Source organism: Salvelinus fontinalis, chromosome 19 (genome assembly GCF_029448725.1).
Source record: "Salvelinus fontinalis isolate EN_2023a chromosome 19, ASM2944872v1, whole genome shotgun sequence".
Lineage (NCBI taxonomy): Eukaryota > Metazoa > Chordata > Actinopteri > Salmoniformes > Salmonidae > Salvelinus > Salvelinus fontinalis.
In genome coordinates, this window is record NC_074683.1 from 53,028,261 (window position 1) to 53,054,971 (window position 26,711).

General features: G+C 49.2%; 1 protein-coding gene across 3 annotated transcripts in view; it reads left to right on the forward strand.

Moving 5' to 3' along the window:
* cfap65 (cilia and flagella associated protein 65) overlaps positions 1-26,711 on the forward strand; it is a 104,610-nt gene that overhangs the window by 29,202 nt on the left and 48,697 nt on the right. For all 3 annotated transcript variants that reach the window (XM_055871946.1, XM_055871948.1, XM_055871945.1), the window contains exons 12-21: positions 153-290; positions 454-693; positions 1,462-1,686; positions 11,882-12,028; positions 12,196-12,364; positions 16,362-16,490; positions 16,773-16,986; positions 17,435-17,563; positions 18,093-18,269; positions 18,630-18,696. In XM_055871946.1, the coding sequence (XP_055727921.1) occupies positions 153-290; positions 454-693; positions 1,462-1,686; positions 11,882-12,028; positions 12,196-12,364; positions 16,362-16,490; positions 16,773-16,986; positions 17,435-17,563; positions 18,093-18,269; positions 18,630-18,696 (1,635 nt within the window). The remainder of the gene's footprint in view (positions 1-152; positions 291-453; positions 694-1,461; positions 1,687-11,881; positions 12,029-12,195; positions 12,365-16,361; positions 16,491-16,772; positions 16,987-17,434; positions 17,564-18,092; positions 18,270-18,629; positions 18,697-26,711) is intronic.

Consider the following 26,711-nt stretch of genomic DNA (forward strand, 5'->3'; position numbering starts at 1 on the left):
TATTAAGATAAACCTTTACTTCTTCTTTTTCAAGACAGACCTGTGCAGGCAATGAGAATCTCAGCCTTACAAATAACTATCTAAACTATAACAATCTGGACTCGGTACAGGTAGTGAAACAGCTCTGTTCCTGCCTCCACCTCTTTCTCCAGGTGTCGAGGGACCATCGGCAGGTAGAGGACCGTACTCTGTGCCCTCCCTGGTGTGTCACAGTCCGGGTCATTGGACACTCCTTCCAGCCTGGCCGGGAGCATTTCATTCCCCGCTTCTCCCTGCAGCGCCCCCGAGTGGTGAGTACAGACATAGCACCCGTCAACTGTCCTCACACAATCATATCTCGATTAGTCTCACGCTAGCATACTCCAAAAGTCTTGTTCAGAAGGAACGTTCAGGAAAGTCTGCAATAAAGGCATTTTCATTATCTTCTTCGTCCTCCTCTTCCTCTCTATCCAGGTCTTCCCTGCTCTGAGCCTGGTCTCGTACAGGACTGTGCTCCTGGAGAACATAGGAGACTTACCATTGGTGTTCAGGCTGGACCCAGAGGAGTGTCCTTCAGTCACTGTTCAGCCCACCAGCGGCCTGGTCCAACCTGGACACCACCAGATTCTCACCCTCAGGACCACCCCAGCAGAGGACTGCCCTGCCAAGCTACCCCTCACCCTGCACTTCAATGCCAGTCCCAAGCACACCCAGGTACCACAGTCCTAGTGACAGCAGGCTTGTACCATAGATCCTTTTCAGACAGTTTGTGTTTTGGAGGGGGGATCAACATGAGCACGGGGCCTCCCGGGTGGCGCAGTGGTCTAGGGCACTGCATCGCAGTGCTAGCTGCGCCACCAGATTCTCTGGGTTCGCACCCAGGCTCTGTCGCAGCCGGCCGCGACCGGGAGGTCCGTGGGGTGACGCACAATTGGGCTAGCGTCGTCCGGGTTAGGGAGGGTTTGTAGGGATATCCTTGTCTCATCGCGCTCCAACGACTCCTGTGGCGGGCCGGGCGCAGTGCGCGCTGACCGAGGGGGCGGGTGCACGGTGTTTCCTCTGACATATTGGTGCGGCTGTCTTCCGGGTTGGAGGCGTGCTGTGTTAAAGAAGCAGTGCGGCTTGGTTGGGTTGTGCTTCGGAGGACGCATGACTTTCGACCTTCGTCTCTCCCGAGCCCGTACGGGAGTTGTAGCGATGAGACAAGATAGTAATTACTAACGATTGGATACCACGAAAATTGGGGAGAAAAGGGGATAAAATAAAATAAAAATATATATTTTAAATTACAAAAAACATGAGCACAGAATCACTGATCTACAAATCACCTTGGATCCGCAATGACGACTCCATTATGTGATCAAGAAAAAATACATCTGCTTTAGAAACGCCTTGCTATGGCTGATTCCCCTTCAAATCCTAACGTGAATAAAGTTTTGCTCTGGTCGGGGTGTGTGTGTGGCTGTCTGTACTGCCTTGTAGGAGCTGTCGGTGGTCAGTGTGGTAGAGAAGCTGTGTGTGTCTCTGGAAGGAGAAGGTAGTCTGTTCTTCAAACCCACGGCGGTGGGCTCCTGCTCCCAAAGCCCCTACACGGTCAGGAACCTGACCAGGTTACCTCTGAGGTTCCACTGGAGGATCCCTGGTCCTGACCAACGTTTCATCTCTGTGGCGCCTGACACGGGAGTCCTGCAGCCCAATGAGACCATGGTGAGAGAAAGAGGGGGCTGGTGGAGACGTAGGTTGACCTTTATTGTCATGAATCTTTTTCTGGAGGCAGAACTGGGTGATTTCTGCTAGGTGGCTGAGCTGCAAAGTCAAATTGGATATATATATATATATCGTAATAAAGTGGTTAGGTTTAGGCAGTAGGGTTAGCAGAGTGGTTAGGTTTAGGCAGTAGGGTTAGCAGAGTGGTTAGGTTTAGGCAGTAGGGTTAGCAGAATGGTTAGGTTTAGGCAGTAGGGTTAGCAGAGTGGTTAGGTTTAGGCAGTAGGGTTAGCAGAGTGGTTAGGTTTAGGCAGTAGGGTTAGCAGAGTGGTTAGGTTTAGGCAGTAGGGTTAGCAGAGTGGTTAGGTTTAGGCAGTAGGGTTAGCAGAGTGGTTAGGTTTAGGCAGTAGGGTTAGCAGAGTGGTTAGGTTTAGGCAGTAGGGTTAGCAGAGTGGTTAGGTTTCGACAGTAGGGTTAGCAGAGTGGTTAGGTTTAGGCAGTAGGGTTAGCAGAGTGGTTAGGTTTAGGCAGTAGGGTTAGCAGAGTGGTTAGGTTTAGGCAGTAGGGTTAGCAGAGTGGTTAGGTTAGGTTTAGGCAGTAGGGTTAGCAGAGTGGTTAGGTTTAGGCAGTAGGGTTAGCAGAGTGGTTAGGTTAGGTTTAGGCAGTAGGGTTAGCAGAGTGGTTAAGGTTAGGTTTAGGCAGTAGGGTTAGCAGAGTGGTTAGGTTTAGGCAGTAGGGTTAGCAGAGTGGTTAGGTTTAGGCAGTAGGGTTAGCAGAGTGGTTAAGGTTAGGTTTAGGCAGTAGGGTTAGCAGAGTGGTTAGGTTAGGTTTAGGCAGTAGGGTTAGCAGAGTGGTTAAGGTTAAGGTTTAGGCAGTAGGGTTAGCAGAGTGGTTAGGTTTAGGCAGTAGGGTTAGCAGAGTGGTTAAGGTTAGGTTTAGGCAGTAGGGTTAGCAGAGTGGTTAAGGTTAAGGTTTAGGCAGTAGGGTTAGCAGAGTGGTTAGGTTTAGGCAGTAGGGTTAGCAGAGTGGTTAGGTTTAGGCAGTAGGGTTAGCGGAGTGGTTAAGGTTAAGGTTTAGGCAGTAGGGTTAGCAGAGTGGTTAGGTTTAGGCAGTAGGGTTAGCAGAGTGGTTAAGGTTAGGTTTAGGCAGTAGGGTTAGCAGAGTGGTTAGGTTTAGGCAGTAGGGTTAGCAGAGTGGTTAGGTTTAGGCAATAGGGTTAGCAGAGTGGTTAAGGCTAAGGTTTAGGCAGTAGGGTTAGCAGAGTGGTTAGGTTTAGGCAGTAGGGTTAGCAGAGTGGTTAGGTTTAGGCAGTAGGGTTAGCAGAGTGGTTAGGTTTAGGCAATAGGGTTAGCAGAGTGGTTAAGGTTAAGGTTTAGGCAGTAGGGTTAGCAGAGTGGTTAGGTTTAGGCAGTAGGGTTAGCAGAGTGGTTAGGTTTAGGCAGTAGGGTTAGCAGAGTGGTTAGGTTTAGGCAGTAGGGTTAGCAGAGTGGTTAGGTTTCGACAGTAGGGTTAGCAGAGTGGTTAGGTTTAGGCAGTAGGGTTAGCAGAGTGGTTAGGTTTAGGCAGTAGGGTTAGCAGAGTGGTTAGGTTTAGGCAGTAGGGTTAGCAGAGTGGTTAGGTTAAGGCAGTAGGGTTAGCAGAGTGGTTAGGTTTAGGCAGTAGGGTTAGCAGAGTGGTTAGGTTAGGTTTAGGCAGTAGGGTTAGCAGAGTGGTTAAGGTTAAGGTTTAGGCAGTAGGGTTAGCAGAGTGGTTAGGTTTAGGCAGTAGGGTTAGCAGAGTGGTTAAGGTTAGGTTTAGGCAGTAGGGTTAGCAGAGTGGTTAGGTTTAGGCAGTAGGGTTAGCAGAGTGGTTAGGTTTAGGCAATAGGGTTAGCAGAGTGGTTAAGGTTAAGGTTTAGGCAGTAGGGTTAGCAGAGTGGTTAGGTTTAGGCAGTAGGGTTAGCAGAGTGGTTAGGTTTAGGCAGTAGGGTTAACAGAGTGGTTAGGTTTAGGCAGTAGGGTTAGCAGAGTGGTTAGGTTAGGTTTAGGCAGTAGGGTTAGCAGAGTGGTTAGGTTTAGGCAGTAGGGTTAGCAGAGTGGTTAGGTTTAGGCAGTAGGGTTAGCAGAGTGGTTAGGTTTAGGCAGTAGGGTTAGCAGAGTGGTTAGGTTAGGTTTAGGCAGTAGGGTTAGCAGAGTGGTTAGGTTTAGGCAGTAGGGTTAGCAGAGTGGTTAGGTTAGGTTTAGGCAGTAGGGTTAGCAGAATGGTTAGGTTTAGGCAGTAGGGTTAGCAGAGTGGTTAGGTTTAGGCAGTAGGGTTAGCAGAGTGGTTAGGTTTCGACAGTAGGGTTAGCAGAGTGGTTAGGTTTAGGCAGTAGGGTTAGCAGAGTGGTTAAGGTTAGGTTTAGGCAGTAGGGTTAGCAGAGTGGTTAGGTTTAGGCAGTAGGGTTAGCAGAGTGGTTAGGTTTAGGCAGTAGGGTTAGCAGAGTGGTTAAGGTTAGGTTTAGGCAGTAGGGTTAGCAGAGTGGTTAGGTTTAGGCAGTAGGGTTAGCAGAGTGGTTAAGGTTAGGTTTAGGCAGTAGGGTTAGCAGAGTGGTTAAGGTTAGGTTTAGGCAGTAGGGTTAGCAGAGTGGTTAGGTTTAGGCAGTAGGGTTAGCAGAGTGGTTAGGTTTAGGCAGTAGGGTTAGCAGAGTGGTTAGGTTTAGGCAGTAGGGTTAGCAGAGTGGTTAGGTTTAGGCAGTAGGGTTAGCAGAATGGTTAGGTTTAGGCAGTAGGGTTAGCAGAGTGGTTAGGTTTAGGCAGTAGGGTTAGCAGAGTGGTTAGGTTTAGGCAGTAGGGTTAGCAGAGTGGTTAAGGTTAGGTTTAGGCAGTAGGGTTAGCAGAGTGGTTAAGGTTAGGTTTAGGCAGTAGGGTTAGCAGAGTGGTTAGGTTTAGGCAGTAGGGTTAGCAGAGTGGTTAAGGTTAGGTTTAGGCAGTAGGGTTAGCAGAGTGGTTAGGTTTCGACAGTAGGGTTAGCAGAGTGGTTAGGTTTAGGCAGTAGGGTTAGCAGAGTGGTTAGGTTTAGGCAGTAGGGTTAGCAGAGTGGTTAGGTTTAGGCAGTAGGGTTAGCAGAATGGTTAGGTTTAGGCAGTAGGGTTAGCAGAGTGGTTAGGTTTAGGCAGTAGGGTTAGCAGAGTGGTTAGGTTTAGGCAGTAGGGTTAGCAGAGTGGTTAGGTTTAGGCAGTAGGGTTAACAGAGTGGTTAGGTTTAGGCAGTAGGGTTAGCAGAGTGGTTAGGTTTAGGCAGTAGGGTTAGCAGAGTGGTTAGGTTTAGGCAGTAGGGTTAGCAGAGTGGTTAAGGTTAGGTTTAGGCAGTAGGGTTAGCAGAGTGGTTAAGGTTAAGGTTTAGGCAGTAGGGTTAGCAGAGTGGTTAGGTTTAGGCAGTAGGGTTAGGAGAGTGGTTAAGGTTAGGTTTAGGCAGTAGGGTTAGCAGAGTGGTTAGGTTTAGGCAGTAGGGTTAGCAGAATGGTTAGGTTTAGGCAGTAGGGTTAGCAGAGTGGTTAGGTTTAGGCAGTAGGGTTAGCAGAGTGGTTAGGTTTAGGCAGTAGGGTTAGCAGAGTGGTTAGGTTTAGACAGTAGGGTTAGCAGAGTGGTTAGGTTTAGGCAGTAGGGTTAGCAGAGTGGTTAGGTTTAGGCAGTAGGGTTAGCAGAGTGGTTAGGTTTAGGCAGTAGGGTTAGCAGAGTGGTTAGGTTTAGGCAGTAGGGTTAGCAGAATGGTTAGGTTTAGGCAGTAGGGTTAGCAGAGTGGTTAGGTTTAGGCAGTAGGGTTAGCAGAGTGGTTAAGGTTAAGGTTTAGGCAGTAGGGTTAGCAGAGTGGTTAGGTTTCGACAGTAGGGTTAGCAGAATGGTTAGGTTTAGGCAGTAGGGTTAGCAGAGTGGTTAAGGTTTAGGCAGTAGGGTTAGCAGAGTGGTTAGGTTTAGGCAGTAGGGTTAGCAGAGTGGTTAAGGTTAAGGTTTAGGCAGTAGGGTTAGCAGAGTGGTTAGGTTTAGGCAGTAGGGTTAGCAGAGTGGTTAGGTTTAGGCAGTAGGGTTAGCAGAGTGGTTAGGTTTAGGCAGTAGGGTTAGCAGAGTGGTTAGGTTTAGGCAGTAGGGTTAGCAGAGTGGTTAGGTTTAGGCAGTAGGGTTAGCAGAGTGGTTAGGTTTAGGCAGTAGGGTTAGCAGAGTGGTTAGGTTTAGGCAGTAGGGTTAGCAGAGTGGTTAGGTTTAGGCAGTAGGGTTAGCAGAGTGGTTAAGGTTAGGTTTAGGCAGTAGGGTTAGCAGAGTGGTTAAGGTTTAGGCAGTAGGGTTAGCAGAGTGGTTAGGTTTAGGCAGTAGGGTTAGCAGAGTGGTTAGGTTTAGGCAGTAGGGTTAGCAGAGTGGTTAGGTTTAGGCAGTAGGGTTAGCAGAGTGGTTAGGTTTAGGCAGTAGGGTTAGCAGAGTGGTTAGGTTTAGGCAGTAGGGTTAGCAGAGTGGTTAAGGTTAGGTTTAGGCAGTAGGGTTAGCAGAGTGGTTAAGGTTTAGGCAGTAGGGTTAGCAGAGTGGTTAGGTTTCGACAGTAGGGTTAGCAGAGTGGTTATGTTTAGGCAGTAGGGTTAGCAGAATGGTTAGGTTTAGGCAGTAGGGTTAGCAGAATGGTTAGGTTAGGTTTCGACAGTAGGGTTAGCAGAGTGGTTAGGTTTAGGCAGTAGGGTTAGCAGAATGGTTAGGTTTAGGCAGTAGGGTTAGCAGAGTGGTTAGGTTTAGGCAGTAGGGTTAGCAGAGTGGTTAGGTTTCGACAGTAGGGTTAGCAGAGTGGTTAGGTTTAGGCAGTAGGGTTAGCAGAGTGGTTAGGTTTAGGCAGTAGGGTTAGCAGAGTGGTTAGGTTTAGGCAGTAGGGTTAGCAGAGTGGTTAGGTTAGGTTTCGACAGTAGGGTTAGCAGAGTGGTTAGGTTTAGGCAGTAGGGTTAGCAGAGTGGTTAGGTTTAGGCAGTAGGGTTAGCAGAGTGGTTAGGTTTCGACAGTAGGGTTAGCAGAGTGGTTAGGTTTAGGCAGTAGGGTTAGCAGAATGGTTAGGTTAGGTTTCGACAGTAGGGTTAGCAGAGTGGTTAGTTTTAGGCAGTAGGGTTAGCAGAGTGGTTAGGTTTCGACAGTAGGGTTAGCAGAATGGTTAGGTTTAGGCAGTAGGGTTAGCAGAGTGGTTAGGTTAGGTTTCGACAGTAGGGTTAGCAGAGTGGTTAGGTTTAGGCAGTAGGGTTAGCAGAGTGGTTAGGTTTAGGCAGTAGGGTTAGCAGAGTGGTTAGGTTTCGACAGTAGGGTTAGCAGAATGGTTAGGTTTAGGCAGTAGGGTTAGCAGAGTGGTTAGGTTTAGGCAGTAGGGTTAGCAGAGTGGTTAGGTTTAGGCAGTAGGGTTAGCAGAATGGTTAGGTTTAGGCAGTAGGGTTAGCAGAGTGGTTAGGTTTAGACAGTAGGGTTAGCAGAATGGTTAGGTTTAGGCAGTAGGGTTAGCAGAGTGGTTAGGTTTCGACAGTAGGGTTAGCAGAGTGGTTAGGTTTAGGCAGTAGGGTTAGCAGAGTGGTTAGGTTTAGGCAGTAGGGTTAGCAGAGTGGTTAGGTTTAGGCAGTAGGGTTAGCAGAGTGGTTAGGTTTAGGCAGTAGGGTTAGCAGAATGGTTAGGTTTAGGCAGTAGGGTTAGCAGAGTGGTTAGGTTTAGGCAGTAGGGTTAGCAGAGTGGTTAGGTTTAGGCAGTAGGGTTAGCAGAGTGGTTAAGGTTAGGTTTAGGCAGTAGGGTTAGCAGAGTGGTTAAGGTTAGGTTTAGGCAGTAGGGTTAGCAGAGTGGTTAGGTTTAGGCAGTAGGGTTAGCAGAGTGGTTAAGGTTAGGTTTAGGCAGTAGGGTTAGCAGAGTGGTTAGGTTTCGACAGTAGGGTTAGCAGAGTGGTTAGGTTTAGGCAGTAGGGTTAGCAGAGTGGTTAGGTTTAGGCAGTAGGGTTAGCAGAGTGGTTAGGTTTAGGCAGTAGGGTTAGCAGAATGGTTAGGTTTAGGCAGTAGGGTTAGCAGAGTGGTTAGGTTTAGGCAGTAGGGTTAGCAGAGTGGTTAGGTTTAGGCAGTAGGGTTAGCAGAGTGGTTAGGTTTAGGCAGTAGGGTTAACAGAGTGGTTAGGTTTAGGCAGTAGGGTTAGCAGAGTGGTTAGGTTTAGGCAGTAGGGTTAGCAGAGTGGTTAGGTTTAGGCAGTAGGGTTAGCAGAGTGGTTAAGGTTAGGTTTAGGCAGTAGGGTTAGCAGAGTGGTTAAGGTTAAGGTTTAGGCAGTAGGGTTAGCAGAGTGGTTAGGTTTAGGCAGTAGGGTTAGGAGAGTGGTTAAGGTTAGGTTTAGGCAGTAGGGTTAGCAGAGTGGTTAGGTTTAGGCAGTAGGGTTAGCAGAATGGTTAGGTTTAGGCAGTAGGGTTAGCAGAGTGGTTAGGTTTAGGCAGTAGGGTTAGCAGAGTGGTTAGGTTTAGGCAGTAGGGTTAGCAGAGTGGTTAGGTTTAGACAGTAGGGTTAGCAGAGTGGTTAGGTTTAGGCAGTAGGGTTAGCAGAGTGGTTAGGTTTAGGCAGTAGGGTTAGCAGAGTGGTTAGGTTTAGGCAGTAGGGTTAGCAGAGTGGTTAGGTTTAGGCAGTAGGGTTAGCAGAATGGTTAGGTTTAGGCAGTAGGGTTAGCAGAGTGGTTAGGTTTAGGCAGTAGGGTTAGCAGAGTGGTTAAGGTTAAGGTTTAGGCAGTAGGGTTAGCAGAGTGGTTAGGTTTCGACAGTAGGGTTAGCAGAATGGTTAGGTTTAGGCAGTAGGGTTAGCAGAGTGGTTAAGGTTTAGGCAGTAGGGTTAGCAGAGTGGTTAGGTTTAGGCAGTAGGGTTAGCAGAGTGGTTAAGGTTAAGGTTTAGGCAGTAGGGTTAGCAGAGTGGTTAGGTTTAGGCAGTAGGGTTAGCAGAGTGGTTAGGTTTAGGCAGTAGGGTTAGCAGAGTGGTTAGGTTTAGGCAGTAGGGTTAGCAGAGTGGTTAGGTTTAGGCAGTAGGGTTAGCAGAGTGGTTAGGTTTAGGCAGTAGGGTTAGCAGAGTGGTTAGGTTTAGGCAGTAGGGTTAGCAGAGTGGTTAGGTTTAGGCAGTAGGGTTAGCAGAGTGGTTAGGTTTAGGCAGTAGGGTTAGCAGAGTGGTTAAGGTTAGGTTTAGGCAGTAGGGTTAGCAGAGTGGTTAAGGTTTAGGCAGTAGGGTTAGCAGAGTGGTTAGGTTTAGGCAGTAGGGTTAGCAGAGTGGTTAGGTTTAGGCAGTAGGGTTAGCAGAGTGGTTAGGTTTAGGCAGTAGGGTTAGCAGAGTGGTTAGGTTTAGGCAGTAGGGTTAGCAGAGTGGTTAGGTTTAGGCAGTAGGGTTAGCAGAGTGGTTAAGGTTAGGTTTAGGCAGTAGGGTTAGCAGAGTGGTTAAGGTTTAGGCAGTAGGGTTAGCAGAGTGGTTAGGTTTCGACAGTAGGGTTAGCAGAGTGGTTATGTTTAGGCAGTAGGGTTAGCAGAATGGTTAGGTTTAGGCAGTAGGGTTAGCAGAATGGTTAGGTTAGGTTTCGACAGTAGGGTTAGCAGAGTGGTTAGGTTTAGGCAGTAGGGTTAGCAGAATGGTTAGGTTTAGGCAGTAGGGTTAGCAGAGTGGTTAGGTTTAGGCAGTAGGGTTAGCAGAGTGGTTAGGTTTCGACAGTAGGGTTAGCAGAGTGGTTAGGTTTAGGCAGTAGGGTTAGCAGAGTGGTTAGGTTTAGGCAGTAGGGTTAGCAGAGTGGTTAGGTTTAGGCAGTAGGGTTAGCAGAGTGGTTAGGTTAGGTTTCGACAGTAGGGTTAGCAGAGTGGTTAGGTTTAGGCAGTAGGGTTAGCAGAGTGGTTAGGTTTAGGCAGTAGGGTTAGCAGAGTGGTTAGGTTTCGACAGTAGGGTTAGCAGAGTGGTTAGGTTTAGGCAGTAGGGTTAGCAGAATGGTTAGGTTAGGTTTCGACAGTAGGGTTAGCAGAGTGGTTAGTTTTAGGCAGTAGGGTTAGCAGAGTGGTTAGGTTTCGACAGTAGGGTTAGCAGAATGGTTAGGTTTAGGCAGTAGGGTTAGCAGAGTGGTTAGGTTAGGTTTCGACAGTAGGGTTAGCAGAGTGGTTAGGTTTAGGCAGTAGGGTTAGCAGAGTGGTTAGGTTTAGGCAGTAGGGTTAGCAGAGTGGTTAGGTTTCGACAGTAGGGTTAGCAGAATGGTTAGGTTTAGGCAGTAGGGTTAGCAGAGTGGTTAGGTTTAGGCAGTAGGGTTAGCAGAGTGGTTAGGTTTAGGCAGTAGGGTTAGCAGAATGGTTAGGTTTAGGCAGTAGGGTTAGCAGAGTGGTTAGGTTTAGACAGTAGGGTTAGCAGAATGGTTAGGTTTAGGCAGTAGGGTTAGCAGAGTGGTTAGGTTTCGACAGTAGGGTTAGCAGAGTGGTTAGGTTTAGGCAGTAGGGTTAGCAGAGTGGTTAGGTTTAGGCAGTAGGGTTAGCAGAATGGTTAAGGTTAGGTTTAGGCAGTAGGGTTAGCAGAGTGGTTAGGTTTAGGCAGTAGGGTTAGCAGAGTGGTTAGGTTTAGGCAGTAGGGTTAGCAGAATGGTTAGGTTTAGGCAGTAGGGTTAGCAGAGTGGTTAAGGTTAGGTTTAGGCAGTAGGGTTAGCAGAGTGGTTAAGGTTAGGTTTAGGCAGTAGGGTTAGCAGAGTGGTTAGGTTTAGGCAGTAGGGTTAGCAGAGTGGTTAGGTTTAGGCAGTAGGGTTAGCAGAGTGGTTAGGTTTAGGCAGTAGGGTTAGCAGAGTGGTTAGGTTTAGGCAGTAGGGTTAGCAGAGTGGTTAGGTTTAGGCAGTAGGGTTAGCAGAGTGGTTAGGTTTCGACAGTAGGGTTAGCAGAGTGGTTAGGTTTAGGCAGTAGGGTTAGCAGAGTGGTTAGGTTTAGGCAGTAGGGTTAGCAGAGTGGTTAGGTTTAGGCAGTAGGGTTAGCAGAGTGGTTAGGTTTAGGCAGTAGGGTTAGCAGAGTGGTTAGGTTTAGGCAGTAGGGTTAGCAGAGTGGTTTGGTTTAGGCAGTAGGGTTAGCAGAGTGGTTAGGTTTAGGCAGTAGGGTTAGCAGAGTGGTTAGATTATGATGATATGGATGACATCTCACTCGATGATATGGATGACATCTGACTCGATGATATGGATGACATCTGACTCGATGATATGGATGACATCTGACTCGATGATATGGATGACATCTGACTCGATGATATGGATGACATCTGACTCGATGATATGGATGACATCTCACTCGATGATATGGATGACATCTGACTCGATGATATGGATGACATCTGACTCGATGATATGGATGACATCTGACTCGATGATATGGATGACATCTCACTCGATGATATGGATGACATCTGACTCAATGATATGGATGATTGATTATGACCAAAAAAATGTGATTCCGATGATTGTTGATGAAATTAAAACGTATGAATCCTGTTTGAACTGTGTTGGTTGTGTGGAGGTTGAGTGGAGGTTGAGTGGAGGTTGTGTGGAGGTTGAGTGCAGGTTGAGTGGAGGTTGAGTAGAGGTTGAGTAGAGGTTGAGTGGCGGTTGAGTGGAGGTTGAGTGGAGGTTGAGTGCAGGTTGAGTGGGGGTTGAGTAGAGGTTGAGTAGAGGTTGAGTGGAGGTTGTGTGGAGGTTGAGTGCAGGTTGTGTGGAGAATAAGTGGAGGTTGAGTGGAGGTTGAGTGGAGGTTGAGTGGAGGTTGAGTGGAGGTTGAGTGCAGGTTGAGTGGAGGTTGAGTAGAGGTTGAGTGGCGGTTGAGTGGCGGTTGAGTGGAGGTTGAGTGGAGGTTGAGTGGCGGTTGAGTGGCGGTTGAGTGGAGGTTGTGTGCAGGTTGAGTGGAGGTTGAGTGGCGGTTGAGTGTTGGTTAAGTAGAGGTTGAGTGTTGGTTAAGTAGAGGTTGAGTGTTGGTTAAGTAGAGGTTGAGTGTTGGTTAAGTAGAGGTTGAGTGTTGGTTGAGTGTTGGTTAAGTAGAGGTTGAGTGTTGGTTAAGTAGAGGTTGAGTGTTGGTTAAGTAGAGGTTGAGTGTTGGTTAAGTAGAGGTTGAGTGTTGGTTAAGTAGAGGTTGAGTGTTGGTTAAGTAGAGGTTGAGTAAAGGTTGAGGAAAGGTTGAGTGGAGGTTGAGTGTTGGTTAAGTAAAGGTTGTGATTTTCCTCCTCCTAGGTGCAGACGTGGTCCTTCACCCCATTTGAGGAAATGGTTTACAATCTGAAGCCCAACTTGACTTTCTGGCCAATCCAGACGCCCGGATGCAGGAAGTCCCGCCTCCCCCTGAAAGTTGTGGGCATGGCCTCCAAAGGATCCATCCAGGTGTTAGTCTCCTCAGATCCAACTCCCCCCCCCCCCCCCCCGAGGGTCTCCTTTTCCTTGATCTGCGTTGAACTGACAACTTATTGACAGGTGAATTGTGTCAGTGTCTGTGTTAGGGTGGAAACTCTTGTGTCATTGGTTCTCTCTCTCTCTCTCTCTCTCTCCAGGCAGAGCATGGCGTGCTGGACCTGGGGGAGGTGTTGGTGGGAGACTGCAGGTCCTTCGAGGTGCCTCTCATCAACAACGGTTCCTGTTCTGTCAGCTTCTGTTTGGCTGTACAACAGAGCCTGCTAGACCCGGGGCTGCCTGAGAACACACAGAAGAAAGACCCTGTTGGTACGTATGAGGTCTCACAGAGTTGGTACGACACCCTGAGGTCTCACAGAGTTGGTACGACACCCTGAGGTCTCACAGAGTTGGTACGACACCCTGAGGTCTCACAGAGTTGGTACGACACCCTGAGGTCTCACAGAGTTGGTACGACACCCTGAGGTCTCACAGAGTTGGTACGACACCCTGAGGTCTCACATAGTTGGTACGACACCCTGAGGTCTCACAGAGTTGGTACGACACCCTGAGGTCTCACAGAGTTGGTACGACACCCTGAGGTCTCACAGAGTTGGTACGACACCCTGAGGTCTCACAGAGTTGGTACGACACCCTGAGGTCTCACAGAGTTGGTACGACACCCTGAGGTCTCACAGAGTTGGTACGACACCCTGAGGTCTCACAGAGTTGGTACGACACCCTGAGGTCTCACAGAGTTGGTACGACACCCTGAGGTCTCACAGAGTTGGTACGACACCCTGAGGTCTCACAGAGTTGGTACGACACCCTGAGGTCTCACAGAGTTGGTACGACACTCTGAGGTCTCACAGAGTTGGTACGACACCCTGAGGTCTCACAGAGTTGGTACGACACCCTGAGGTCTCACAGAGTTGGTACGACACCCTGAGGTCTCACAGAGTTGGTACGACACCCTGAGGTCTCACAGAGTTGGTACGACACCCTGAGGTCTCACAGAGTTGGTATGACACCCTGAGGTCTCACAGAGTTGGTATGACACCCTGAGGTCTCACAGAGTTGGTATGACACCCTGAGGTCTCACAGAGTTGGTATGACACCCTGAGGTCTCACAGAGTTGGTATGACACCCTGAGGTCTCACAGAGTTGGTATGACACCCTGAGGTCTCACAGAGTTGGTATGACACCCTGAGGTCTCACAGAGTTGGTATGACACCCTGAGGTCTCACAGAGTTGGTACGACACCCTGAGGTCTCACAGAGTCGGTACGACACCCTGAGGTCTCACAGAGTCGGTACGACACCCTGAGGTCTCACAGAGTTGGTACGACACCCTGAGGTCTCACAGAGTTGGTATGACACCCTGAGGTCTCACAGAGTTGGTACGACATCCAGAGATCTCACAGAGTTGGTACGACACCCTGAGGTCTCACAGAGTTGGTATAACACCCTCACAGAGTCCAATCTCACAGAGATGGTACGACGCCCTGAGATCTCACAGGGTTGGTATGACACCCTGAGGTCTCACAGAGTTGGTACGACACCCTGAGGTCTCACAGAGTTGGTACGACACCCTGAGGTCTCACAGAGTTGGTACGACACCCTGAGGTCTCACAGAGTTTGTACGACACCCTGAGGTCTCACAGAGTTGGTACGACACCCTGAGGTCTCACAGAGTTGGTACGACACCCTGAGGTCTCACAGAGTTGGTACGACACCCTGAGATCTCACAGAGTTGGTACGACACCCTGAGGTCTCACAGAGTTGGTACGACACCCTGAGGTCTCACAGAGTTGGTACGACACCCTGAGGTCTCACAGAGTTGGTACGACACCCTGAGGTCTCACAGTTGGTACGACACCCTGAGGTCTCACAGAGTTGGTACGACACCCTCACAGAGTCCAATCTCACAGAGTTGGTACGACACCCTGAGGTCTCACAGAGTTGGTACGACACCCTGAGGTCTCACAGAGTTGGTACGACACCCTGAGGTCTCACAGAGTTGGTACGACACCCTGAGGTCTCACAGAGTTGGTACGACACCCTGAGGTCTCACAGAGTTGGTACGACACCCTGAGGTCTCACAGAGTTGGTACGACACCCTGAGGTCTCACAGAGTTGGTACGACACCCTGAGGTCTCACAGAGTTGGTACGACACCCTGAGGTCTCACAGAGTTGGTACGACACCCTGAGGTCTCACAGAGTTGGTACGACACCCTGAGGTCTCACAGAGTTGGTACGACACCCTGAGGTCTCACAGAGTTGGTATGACATCCAGAGATCCTCTCTCTCTCCATGTATTGAACCTCTACTGCCACAGCTGTGTTACTTTACACAAATGCGCTCCCAACCATGCTCCTCCCCCTCCGCGAAGACAACCAATCCGAGACAGAATTAATAGACGATCTGAGCTATCCTACCCAGACCAAGCTACATACTCCTCCCAGCCAACATGACCCCATTGGCCCCATGTAGGTATTCAGTGGGCAAGTGGGCACGAACTAGCCCACACCAAGCCCAACACGAACTAGCCCACACCAAGCCCAACATGGGCTAGCCCAACACAACCAGCCCACACCAAGCCCAACACAACCAGTCCACACCAAGCCCAACACGTCCACACCAAGCCCAACCAGCCCAACACAACCAGCCCACACCAAGCCCAACACAACCAGTCCAAACCAAGCCCAACACAACCAGTCCACACCAAGCCCAACCCACCAGCCCAACACAACCAGTCCACACCAAGCCCAACACAACCAGTCCACACCAAGCCCAACCCACCAGCCCAACACAACCAGTCCACACCAAGCCCAACCCACCAGCCCAACACAACCAGTCCACACCAAGCCCAACCCACCAGCCCAACACAACCAGTCCACACCAAGCCCAACACGGGCTAGCCCACACCAAGCCCAACACCACCAGCCCACAGTCATTGTCATTTAGCAGATGGTCGTATCCATAGCGACTTATCTTCAGTGCATTCAGCTCGATGATACAACCTCGTATCCATAGCGACTTATCTTCAGCGCATTCAGCTCGATGATACAACCTCGTATCCATAGCGACTTATCTTCAGCGCATTCAGCTCGATGATACAACCTCGTATCCATAGCGACTTATCTTCAGCGCATTCAGCTCGATGATACAACCTCGTATCACAGGTGTGCGTTGACCTGATGTTGGCAGCCTACATGGGGCCTATATTTTAGCCCGCATCGTGCCAAAGTAGACATGCTGCTTGGACTCCTACCGTTACTTCACACTGGTTGTGGCACCATGTGTGGTGGGGCGGTGGTGTAGCTGCATTCTCCACCACATGTACCACGGCTTTAGGTAGATGGGGAGTATGGCAGTGCAGCCAAGCTCACTAGTGCAGCTGAGAGACGACATGCTTGGCTTGAAACTCCTCGGGCCACACTGTGATTCTGTTCTTTTTGTCTGTTTTTGTTCAGCTTACTTACTAAACCCTCTTCATAAAGTGTTCAGCTTACTTACTAAACCCTGTTCATAAAGTGTTCAGCTTACTTACTAAACCCTCTTCATAAAGTGTTCAGCTTACTTACTAAACCCTGTTCATAAAGCCACACACATCTTCTGCCACTGGAGTCTGTCTTTGGCCATAACTCCTCCAGGTTCACTGTCCCATAACAGACCCATCTCTTCCATCTCCTCCAGGTTCACTGTCCCATAACAGACCCATCTCCTCCAGGTTCACTGTCCCATAACAGACCCATCTCCTCCAGGTTCACTGTCCCATAACAGACCCATCTCTTCCAGGTTCACTGTCCCATAACAGACCCATCTCCTCCAGGTTCACTGTCCCATAACAGACCCATCTCCTCCAGGTTCACTGTCCCATAACAGACCCATCTCCTCCAGGTTCACTGTCCCATAACAGACCCCTCTCTTCCCGGTTCACTGTCCCATAACAGACCCATCTCCTCCAGGTTCACTGTCCCATAACAGACCCATCTCCTCCAGGTTCACTGTCCCATAACAGACCCATCTCCTCCAGGTTCACTGTCCCATAACAGACCCCTCTCTTCCCGGTTCACTGTCCCATGACAGACCCATCTCCTCCAGGTTCACTGTCCCATAACAGACCCAGCTCCTCCAGGTTCACTGTCCCATAACAGACCCATCTCCTCCAGGTTCACTGTCCCATAACAGACCCATCTCCTCCAGGTTCACTGTCCCATAACAGACCCATCTCCTCCAGGTTCACTGTCCCATAACAGACCCAGCTCCTCCAGCTCCTCCAGGTTCAGTGGTTAATAGCTTTATCCTGTCCTGTGTATTAAAGCCCTGGAGCTGGACTCTGTGAGAGGCACCATCCCAGCTCGCTCCAGGCTGCTGATCCGCTCCACTGTGAGGCCTGCCAGGAGGACCAGATACTGCTGGGATCTCACCTACCAGACACTCAGCTCTGCAGGTAGGTCCCCTGTTAGACAGCAGACTGTCTGTCTCTTTCCCCTCTCTCTGCCTCCCTGTCCTTGACTGTCTGTCTCTTTCCCCTCTCTCTGCCTCCCTGTCCTTGACTGTCTGTCTCTTTCCCCTCTCTCTGCCTCCCTGTCCTTGACTGTCTGTCTCTTTCCCCTCTCTCTGCCTCCCTGTCCTTGACTGTCTGTCTCTTTCCCCTCTCTCTGCCTTCCTGTCCTTGACTATCTGTCTCTTTTCCCTTCTCTCTGCCTCCCTGTCCTTGTCTATGCTCCAGGCTCTGTGTTGGATGCCCCCCAGCCTCTGTGCCAGGTGCAGGGTGAAGGGGTGTTCCCCACCCTGGAGGTGACAGATGTACGTTGCAGCGGCAGCGTGGAGGGGCTCAGCAAGCTGCAGATCTGGAGCCTCTTTTCTCTGGGCCATCTCAACGCCCACCTGCAGAGAGACCCCGCCCCGCCGGAGCTCACCTACCGGGTGCCCACCAGACACAGGTGCGTTAGTAGGGACTATGAACTTTGTCAGATAAACTCAAGTCTCTTGGTGACTGTGGAGTGAAGCAAGGCAAAAAAATTAGGTAAATTACATTTTAGGATTGGATTCAATTCCTTTTCAATTCAGTCATTCGATTCCTTTTCAATTCAGTCATTCGATTCCTTTTCAATTCAGGCATTCGATTCCTTTTCAATTCATTCATTCAATTCCTTTTCAATTCAGTCATTCGATTCCTTTTCAATTCAGTCATACAATTCGTTTTCAATTCAGTCAATTCAGAGAACAAACTGAAAATCCCCAAAAACACTCAATTGAAATGTGAATTGACGCCAACCCCTATCCACCCATCTATGAACTGCTGTGACGCTTCTAATATCAGTGTATGGAATTGGTCTGGAGTTATATATAGTGTGTATCTGAGGTGTGTCTGTCCCCCACCTCCTCCAGTCTGCGTCGCTGTCCCTCCATCTTCACGTCGGCCATGTTGGATTTCAACTTCAGCGCTGCTCCTCTGGGCTCAGAACCCTCCAGTGTGCTGCTGATGTTTGAGAACACTGGGAGCATCCCTGTCGAGTGGTCAGTATCTGTTATGCTATGCTAATATGCTATGCTTTGCTATGTTGTGCTATGCTTTTCTATGCTATGCTATGTTATGCTTTGCTATGTTGTGCTATGCTTTTCTATTCTATGCTATGTTATGCTATGCTAATATGCTATGTCATGCTATGATTTGCTATGTTGTGCTATGCTTTTCTATCCTATGTTAAGCTATGTTGTGCTATGCTTTTCTATCCTATGTTATGCTATGCTCTGTTGTGCTATGCTATTCTCTGTTATGCTATGCTATGTTAGTGCTATGCTTTTCTATCCTATGTTATGCTATGTTGTGCTATGCTTTTCTATCCAATGTTATGCTATGCTTTTCTATGTTAGGCTATGCTCTAAACTAAGCTATGCTTTTCTATGTTATGTTTTTCTATGTTATGCTCTGCTTTTCTATGTTATGCTATGCTATGTTAGGCTATGCTCTAAGCTATGCTATGCTATGGTAGGCTATGCTCTAAACTAAGCTATGCTATGCTATGCTAACCTCCACTCCCTCCAGGTCGTTCCTGTTCCCAGAAGACCAGCAGATAGAGCTTGAGTACTGGGCTGAGACTGGGGAGTTCAGTACTACAGAGCTCCACCATATGAAGGTGCAGGATAACAGGCTGTTTAATATAGCACCCCGCTCTGGTAAACTACATCCAGGACAGCAGAAGGCAGTGACATTTAGCTACAGGTATGGCCTAGTCCATGGGTTGGCAACATGTTTGGCTTGAGGGCCACATCAGGATTTTAGAAAAGTCAATGTCCAAACAGATATTTTTTTTTGGAGCCCGATTTAGTCGTTAAAATCAATCAGTGGGCCAGAAGAAGGGCAGTTATTTTCAAATACTGTAGGTCCATTATTACCCCCCCCCACCCCCCACTTCCTGCTCTAGTCTCATGTTACCATACTTCCAAATGACTCGGCTATTGAGGTTGGATACACAGACACAACAAAAAATAATAGCCCTTAATAATAAATCATTCAAGAAAGTAATGACGTGATGAGATGAATATTCTTTACATACGATCTTTTTGTTGTTCTTCTTCATAGACATGACTTTGCTGGTACTGACCGTCTCCCAGTCCTGTTCAAGCTATCTCACGGCAGAGAGATTCTGGTGAGACAGCACAGCCATATTTTAATGCACCGGTTTTCCTGGGAAACAGATTAAGTCTAGACCTCTCCGTTGAACCTGCTTGTTATTCCAGGATCAGGGGTAGTCTTGGGAACCAGCCTTCTAGACGTCTGGGCTTGTTATTCCAGGATGAGGAGTAGTCTTGGGAACCAGCCTTCTAGACGTCTGGGCTTGTTATTCCAGGATCAGGGGTAGTCTTGGGAACCAGCCTTTTAGACGTCTGGGCTTGTTATTCCAGGATCAGGGGTAGTCTTGGGAACCAGCCTTTTAGACGTCTGGGCTTGTTATTCCAGGATCAGGAGTAGTCTTGGGAACCAGCCTTCTAGACGTCTGGGCTTGTTATTCCAGGATCAGGGGTAGTCTTGGGAACCAGCCTTTTAGGGATCTGGGCTTGTTATTCCAGGATGAGGAGTAGTCTTGGGAACCAGCCTTTTAGACGTCTGGGCTTGTTATTCCAGGATCAGGAGTAGTCTTGGGAACCAGCCTTTTAGGGGTCTGGGCTTGTTATTCCAGGATCAGAAGTAGTCTTGGGAACCAGCCTTTTAGGGGTCTGGGCTTGTTATTCCAGGATCAGGAGTAGTCTTGGGAACCAGCCTTTTAGGGGTCTGGGCTTGTTATTCCAGGATCAGGAGTAGTCTTGGGAACCAGCCTTCTAGACGTCTGGGCTTGTTATTCCAGGATAAGGAGTAGTCTTGGGAACCAGCCTTCTAGACGTCTGGGCTTGTTATTCCAGGATCAGGGGTAGTCTTGGGAACCAGCCTTCTAGACGTCTGGGCTTGTTATTCCAGGATCAGGAGTAGTCTTGGGAACCAGCCTTCTAGACGTCTGGGCTTGTTATTCCAGGATCAGGAGTAGTCTTGGGAACCAGCCTTCTAGACGTCTGGGTTTGTTATTCCAGGATCAGGAGTAGTCTTGGGAACCAGCCTTTTAGACGTCTGGGCTTGTTATTCCAGGATCAGGAGTAGTCTTGGGAACCAGCCTTCTAGACGTCTGGGCTTGTTATTCCAGGAATAGGGGTAGTCTTGGGAACCAGCCTTCTAGACGTCTGGGCTTGTTATTCCAGGATCAGGGGTAGTCTTGGGAACCAGCCTTTTAGACGTCTGGGCTTGTTATTCCAGGATCAGGGGTAGTCTTGGGAACCAGCCTTTTAGATGTCTGGGCTTGTTATTCCAGGATCAGGAGTAGTCTTGGGAACCAGCCTTTTAGATGTCTGGGCTTGTTATTCCAGGATAAGGAGTAGTCTTGGGAACCAGCCTTTTAGACGTCTGGGCTTGTTATTCCAGGATCAGGAGTAGTCTTGGGAACCAGCCTTCTAGACGTCTGGGCTTGTTATTCCAGGATCAGGAGTAGTCTTGGGAACCAGCCTTCTAGACGTCTGGGCTTGTTATTCCAGGATCAGGAGTAGTCTTGGGAACCAGCCTTCTAGATGTCTGGGCTTGTTATTCCAGGATCAGGAGTAGTCTTGGGAACCAGCCTTCTAGATGTCTGGGCTTGTTATTCCAGGATCAGGAGTAGTCTTGGGAACCAGCCTTTTAGATGTCTGGGCTTGTTATTCCAGGATCAGGGGTAGTCTTGGGAACCAGCCTTTTAGATGTCTGGGCTTGTTAGTCCAGGATGAGGAGTAGTCTTGGGAACCAGCCTTTTAGACGTCTGGGCTTGTTATTCCAGGATCAGGGGTAGTCTTGGGAACCAGCCTTCTAGACGTCTGGGCTTGTTATTCCAGGATCAGGAGTAGTCTTGGGAACCAGCTTTTTAAACGTCTGGGCTTGTTATTCCAGGATCAGGAGTAGTCTTGGGAACCAGCCTTCTAGACGTCTGGGCTTGTTATTCCAGGATCAGGAGTAGTCCTGGGAACCAGCCTTTTAGATGTCTGGGCTTGTTATTCCAGGATCAGCGGTAGTCCTGGGAACCAGCCTTTTAGATGTCTGGGCTTGTTATTCCAGGATCAGGAGTAGTCTTGGGAACCAGCCTTCTAGACGTCTGGGCTTGTTATTCCAGGATCAGGAGTAGTCTTGGGAACCAGCCTTCTAGACGTCTGGGCTTGTTATTCCAGGATCAGGGGTAGTCTTGGGAACCAGCCTTCTAGATGTCTGGGCTTGTTATTCCAGGATCAGGGGTAGTCTTGGGAACCAGCCTTTTAAACGTCTGGGCTTGTTATTCCAGGATCAGGAGTAGTCTTGGGAACCAGCCTTTTAGACGTTTGGGCTTGTTATTCCAGGATCAGGAGTAGTCTTGGCAACCAGCCTTCTAGACGTCTGGGCTTGTTATTCCAGGATCAGGGGTAGTCTTGGGAACCAGCCTTTTAGGGGTCTGGGCTTGTTATTCCAGGATGAGGAGTAGTCTTGGGAACCAGCCTTTTAGACGTCTGGGCTTGTTATTCCAGGATCAGGAGTAGTCTTGGGAACCAGCCTTTTAGGGGTCTGGGCTTGTTATTCCAGGATCAGGAGTAGTCTTGGGAACCAGCCTTTTAGGGGTCTGGGCTTGTTATTCCAGGATCAGGAGTAGTCTTGGGAACCAGCCTTTTAGGGGTCTGGGCTTGTTATTCCAGGATCAGGAGTAGTCTTGGGAACCAGCCTTCTAGACGTCTGGGCTTGTTATTCCAGGATAAGGAGTAGTCTTGGGAACCAGCCTTCTAGACGTCTGGGCTTGTTATTCCAGGATCAGGGGTAGTCTTGGGAACCAGCCTTCTAGACGTCTGGGCTTGTTATTCCAGGATCAGGAGTAGTCTTGGGAACCAGCCTTCTAGACGTCTGGGCTTGTTATTCCAGGATCAGGAGTAGTCTTGGGAACCAGCCTTCTAGACGTCTGGGCTTGTTATTCCAGGATCAGGAGTAGTCTTGGGAACCAGCCTTCTAGACGTCTGGGCTTGTTATTCCAGGATCAGGAGTAGTCTTGGGAACCAGCCTTTTAGACGTCTGGGCTTGTTATTCCAGGATCAGGAGTAGTCTTGGGAACCAGCCTTTTAGACGTCTGGGCTTGTTATTCCAGGAATAGGGGTAGTCTTGGGAACCAGCCTTCTAGACGTCTGGGCTTGTTATTCCAGGATCAGGGGTAGTCTTGGGAACCAGCCTTTTAGACGTCTGGGCTTGTTATTCCAGGATCAGGGGTAGTCTTGGGAACCAGCCTTTTAGACGTCTGGGCTTGTTATTCCAGGATCAGGAGTAGTCTTGGGAACCAGCCTTTTAGATGTCTGGGCTTGTTATTCCAGGATAAGGAGTAGTCTTGGGAACCAGCCTTTTAGACGTCTGGGCTTGTTATTCCAGGATCAGGAGTAGTCTTGGGAACCAGCCTTCTAGACGTCTGGGCTTTTTATTCCAGGATCAGGGGTAGTCTTGGGAACCAGCCTTTTAGACGTCTGGGCTTGTTATTCCAGGATCAGGGGTAGTCTTGGGAACCAGCCTTTTAGATGTCTGGGCTTGTTATTTCCAGGATAAGGAGTAGTCTTGGGAACCATCCTTTTAGACGTCTGGGCTTGTATTCCAGGATCAGGAGTAGTCTTGGGAACCAGCCTTCTAGACGTCTGGGCTTGTTATTCCAGGATCAGGAGTAGTCTTGGGAACCAGCCTTCTTGACGTCTGGGCTTGTTATTCCAGGATCAGGAGTAGTCTTGGGAACCAGCCTTCTAGATGTCTGGGCTTGTTATTCCAGGATCAGGAGTAGTCTTGGGAACCAGCCTTCTAGATGTCTGGGCTTGTTATTCCAGGATCAGGAGTAGTCTTGGGAACCAGCCTTCTAGACTTCTGGGCTTGTTATTCCAGGATCAGGAGTAGTCTTGGGAACCAGCCTTTTAGATGTCTGGGCTTGTTATTCCAGGATCAGGGGTAGTCTTGGGAACCAGCCTTTTAGATGTCTGGGCTTGTTAGTCCAGGATGAGGAGTAGTCTTGGGAACCAGCCTTTTAGACGTCTGGGCTTGTTATTCCAGGATCAGGGGTAGTCTTGGGAACCAGCCTTCTAGACGTCTGGGCTTGTTATTCCAGGATCAGGAGTAGTCTTGGGAACCAGCCTTTTAGGGGTCTGGGCTTGTTATTCCAGGATCAGGAGTAGTCTTGGGAACCAGCCTTCTAGACGTCTGGGCTTGTTATTCCAGGATAAGGAGTAGTCTTGGGAACCAGCCTTCTAGACGTCTGGGCTTGTTATTCCAGGATCAGGGGTAGTCTTGGGAACCAGCCTTCTAGATGTCTGGGCTTGTTATTCCAGGATCACGGGTAGTCTTGGGAACCAGCCTTTTAAACGTCTGGGCTTGTTATTCCAGGATCAGGAGTAGTCTTGGGAACCAGCCTTTTAGACGTCTGGGCTTGTTATTCCAGGATCAGGAGTAGTCTTGGCAACCAGCCTTCTAGACGTCTGGGCTTGTTATTCCAGGATCAGGGGTAGTCTTGGGAACCAGCCTTTTAGGGGTCTGGGCTTGTTATTCCAGGATGAGGAGTAGTCTTGGGAACCAGCCTTTTAGACGTCTGGGCTTGTTATTCCAGGATCAGGAGTAGTCTTGGGAACCAGCCTTTTAGGGGTCTGGGCTTGTTATTCCAGGATCAGGAGTAGTCTTGGGAACCAGCCTTTTAGGGGTCTGGGCTTGTTATTCCAGGATCAGGAGTAGTCTTGGGAACCAGCCTTTTAGGGGTCTGGGCTTGTTATTCCAGGATCAGGAGTAGTCTTGGGAACCAGCCTTCTAGACGTCTGGGCTTGTTATTCCAGGATAAGGAGTAGTCTTGGGAACCAGCCTTCTAGACGTCTGGGCTTGTTATTCCAGGATCAGGGGTAGTCTTGGGAACCAGCCTTCTAGACGTCTGGGCTTGTTATTCCAGGATCAGGAGTAGTCTTGGGAACCAGCCTTCTAGACGTCTGGGCATGTTATTCCAGGATCAGGAGTAGTCTTGGGAACCAGCCTTCTAGACGTCTGGGCTTGTTATTCCAGGATCAGGAGTAGTCTTGGGAACCAGCCTTCTAGACGTCTGGGCTTGTTATTCCAGGATCAGGAGTAGTCTTGGGAACCAGCCTTTTAGACGTCTGGGCTTGTTATTCCAGGATCAGGAGTAGTCTTGGGAACCAGCCTTTTAGACGTCTGGGCTTGTTATTCCAGGAATAGGGGTAGTCTTGGGAACCAGCCTTCTAGACGTCTGGGCTTGTTATTCCAGGATCAGGGGTAGTCTTGGGAACCAGCCTTTTAGACGTCTGGGCTTGTTATTCCAGGATCAGGGGTAGTCTTGGGAACCAGCCTTTTAGACGTCTGGGCTTGTTATTCCAGGATCAGGAGTAGTCTTGGGAACCAGCCTTTTAGATGTCTGGGCTTGTTATTCCAGGATAAGGAGTAGTCTTGGGAACCAGCCTTTTAGACGTCTGGGCTTGTTATTCCAGGATCAGGAGTAGTCTTGGGAACCAGCCTTCTAGACGTCTGGGCTTTTTGTTCCAGGATCAGGGGTAGTCTTGGGAACCAGCCTTTTAGACGTCTGGGCTTGTTATTCCAGGATCAGGGGTAGTCTTGGGAACCAGCCTTTTAGATGTCTGGGCTTGTTATTTCCAGGATAAGGAGTAGTCTTGGGAACCATCCTTTTAGACGTCTGGGCTTGTATTCCAGGATCAGGAGTAGTCTTGGGAACCAGCCTTCTAGACGTCTGGGCTTGTTATTCCAGGATCAGGAGTAGTCTTGGGAACCAGCCTTCCTGACGTCTGGGCTTGTTATTCCAGGATCAGGGGTAGTCTTGGGAACCAGCCTTCTAGATGTCTGGGCTTGTTATTCCAGGATCACGGGTAGTCTTGGGAACCAGCCTTTTAAACGTCTGGGCTTGTTATTCCAGGATCAGGAGTAGTCTTGGGAACCAGCCTTTTAGACGTCTGGGCTTGTTATTCCAGGATCAGGAGTAGTCTTGGCAACCAGCCTTCTAGACGTCTGGGCTTGTTATTCCAGGATCAGGGGTAGTCTTGGGAACCAGCCTTTTAGGGGTCTGGGCTTGTTATTCCAGGATGAGGAGTAGTCTTGGGAACCAGCCTTTTAGACGTCTGGGCTTGTTATTCCAGGATCAGGAGTAGTCTTGTGAACCAGCCTTTTAGGGGTCTGGGCTTGTTATTCCAGGATCAGGAGTAGTCTTGGGAACCAGCCTTTTAGGGGTCTGGGCTTGTTATTCCAGGATCAGGAGTAGTCTTGGGAACCAGCCTTCTAGACGTCTGGGCTTGTTATTCCAGGATAAGGAGTAGTCTTGGGAACCAGCCTTCTAGACGTCTGGGCTTGTTATTCCAGGATCAGGGGTAGTCTTGGGAACCAGCCTTCTAGACGTCTGGGCTTGTTATTCCAGGATCAGGAGTAGTCTTGGGAACCAGCCTTCTAGACGTCTGGGCTTGTTATTCCAGGATCAGGAGTAGTCTTGGGAACCAGCCTTTTAGACGTCTGGGCTTGTTATTCCAGGATCAGGAGTAGTCTTGGGAACCAGCCTTTTAGACGTCTGGGCTTGTTATTCCAGGAATAGGGGTAGTCTTGGGAACCAGCCTTCTAGACGTCTGGGCTTGTTATTCCAGGATCAGGGGTAGTCTTGGGAACCAGCCTTTTAGACGTCTGGGCTTGTTATTCCAGGATCAGGAGTAGTCTTGGGAACCAGCCTTCTAGACGTCTGGGCTTGTTATTCCAGGATCAGGAGTAGTCTTGGGAACCAGCCTTCAGGAGTAGTCTTGGGAACCAGCCTTTTAGACGTCTGGGCTTGTTATTCCAGGATCAGGAGTAGTCTTGGGAACCAGCCTTTTAGACGTCTGGGCTTGTTATTCCAGGAATAGGGGTAGTCTTGGGAACCAGCCTTCTAGACGTCTGGGCTTGTTATTCCAGGATCAGGGGTAGTCTTGGGAACCAGCCTTTTAGACGTCTGGGCTTGTTATTCCAGGATCAGGGGTAGTCTTGGGAACCAGCCTTTTAGACGTCTGGGCTTGTTATTCCAGGATCAGGAGTAGTCTTGGGAACCAGCCTTTTAGATGTCTGGGCTTGTTATTCCAGGATAAGGAGTAGTCTTGGGAACCAGCCTTTTAGACGTCTGGGCTTGTTATTCCAGGATCAGGAGTAGTCTTGGGAACCAGCCTTCTAGACGTCTGGGCTTTTTATTCCAGGATCAGGGGTAGTCTTGGGAACCAGCCTTTTAGACGTCTGGGCTTGTTATTCCAGGATCAGGGGTAGTCTTGGGAACCAGCCTTTTAGACGTCTGGGCTTGTTATTTCAGGATCAGGGGTAGTCTTGGGAACCAGCCTTTTAGACGTCTGGGCTTGTTATTCCAGGATCAGGAGTAGTCTTGGGAACCAGCCTTTTAGATGTCTGGGCTTGTTATTCCAGGATAAGGAGTAGTCTTGGGAACCAGCCTTTTAGACGTCTGGGCTTGTTATTCCAGGATCAGGAGTAGTCTTGGGAACCAGCCTTCTAGACGTCTGGGCTTTTTATTCCAGGATCAGGGGTAGTCTTGGGAACCAGCCTTTTAGACGTCTGGGCTTGTTATTCCAGGATCAGGGGTAGTCTTGGGAACCAGCCTTCAGGAGTAGTCTTGGGAACCAGCCTTTTAGACGTCTGGGCTTGTTATTCCAGGATCAGGAGTAGTCTTGGGAACCAGCCTTTTAGACGTCTGGGCTTGTTATTCCAGGAATAGGGGTAGTCTTGGGAACCAGCCTTCTAGACGTCTGGGCTTGTTATTCCAGGATCAGGGGTAGTCTTGGGAACCAGCCTTTTAGACGTCTGGGCTTGTTATTCCAGGATCAGGGGTAGTCTTGGGAACCAGCCTTTTAGACGTCTGGGCTTGTTATTCCAGGATCAGGAGTAGTCTTGGGAACCAGCCTTTTAGATGTCTGGGCTTGTTATTCCAGGATAAGGAGTAGTCTTGGGAACCAGCCTTTTAGACGTCTGGGCTTGTTATTCCAGGATCAGGAGTAGTCTTGGGAACCAGCCTTCTAGACGTCTGGGCTTTTTATTCCAGGATCAGGGGTAGTCTTGGGAACCAGCCTTTTAGACGTCTGGGCTTGTTATTCCAGGATCAGG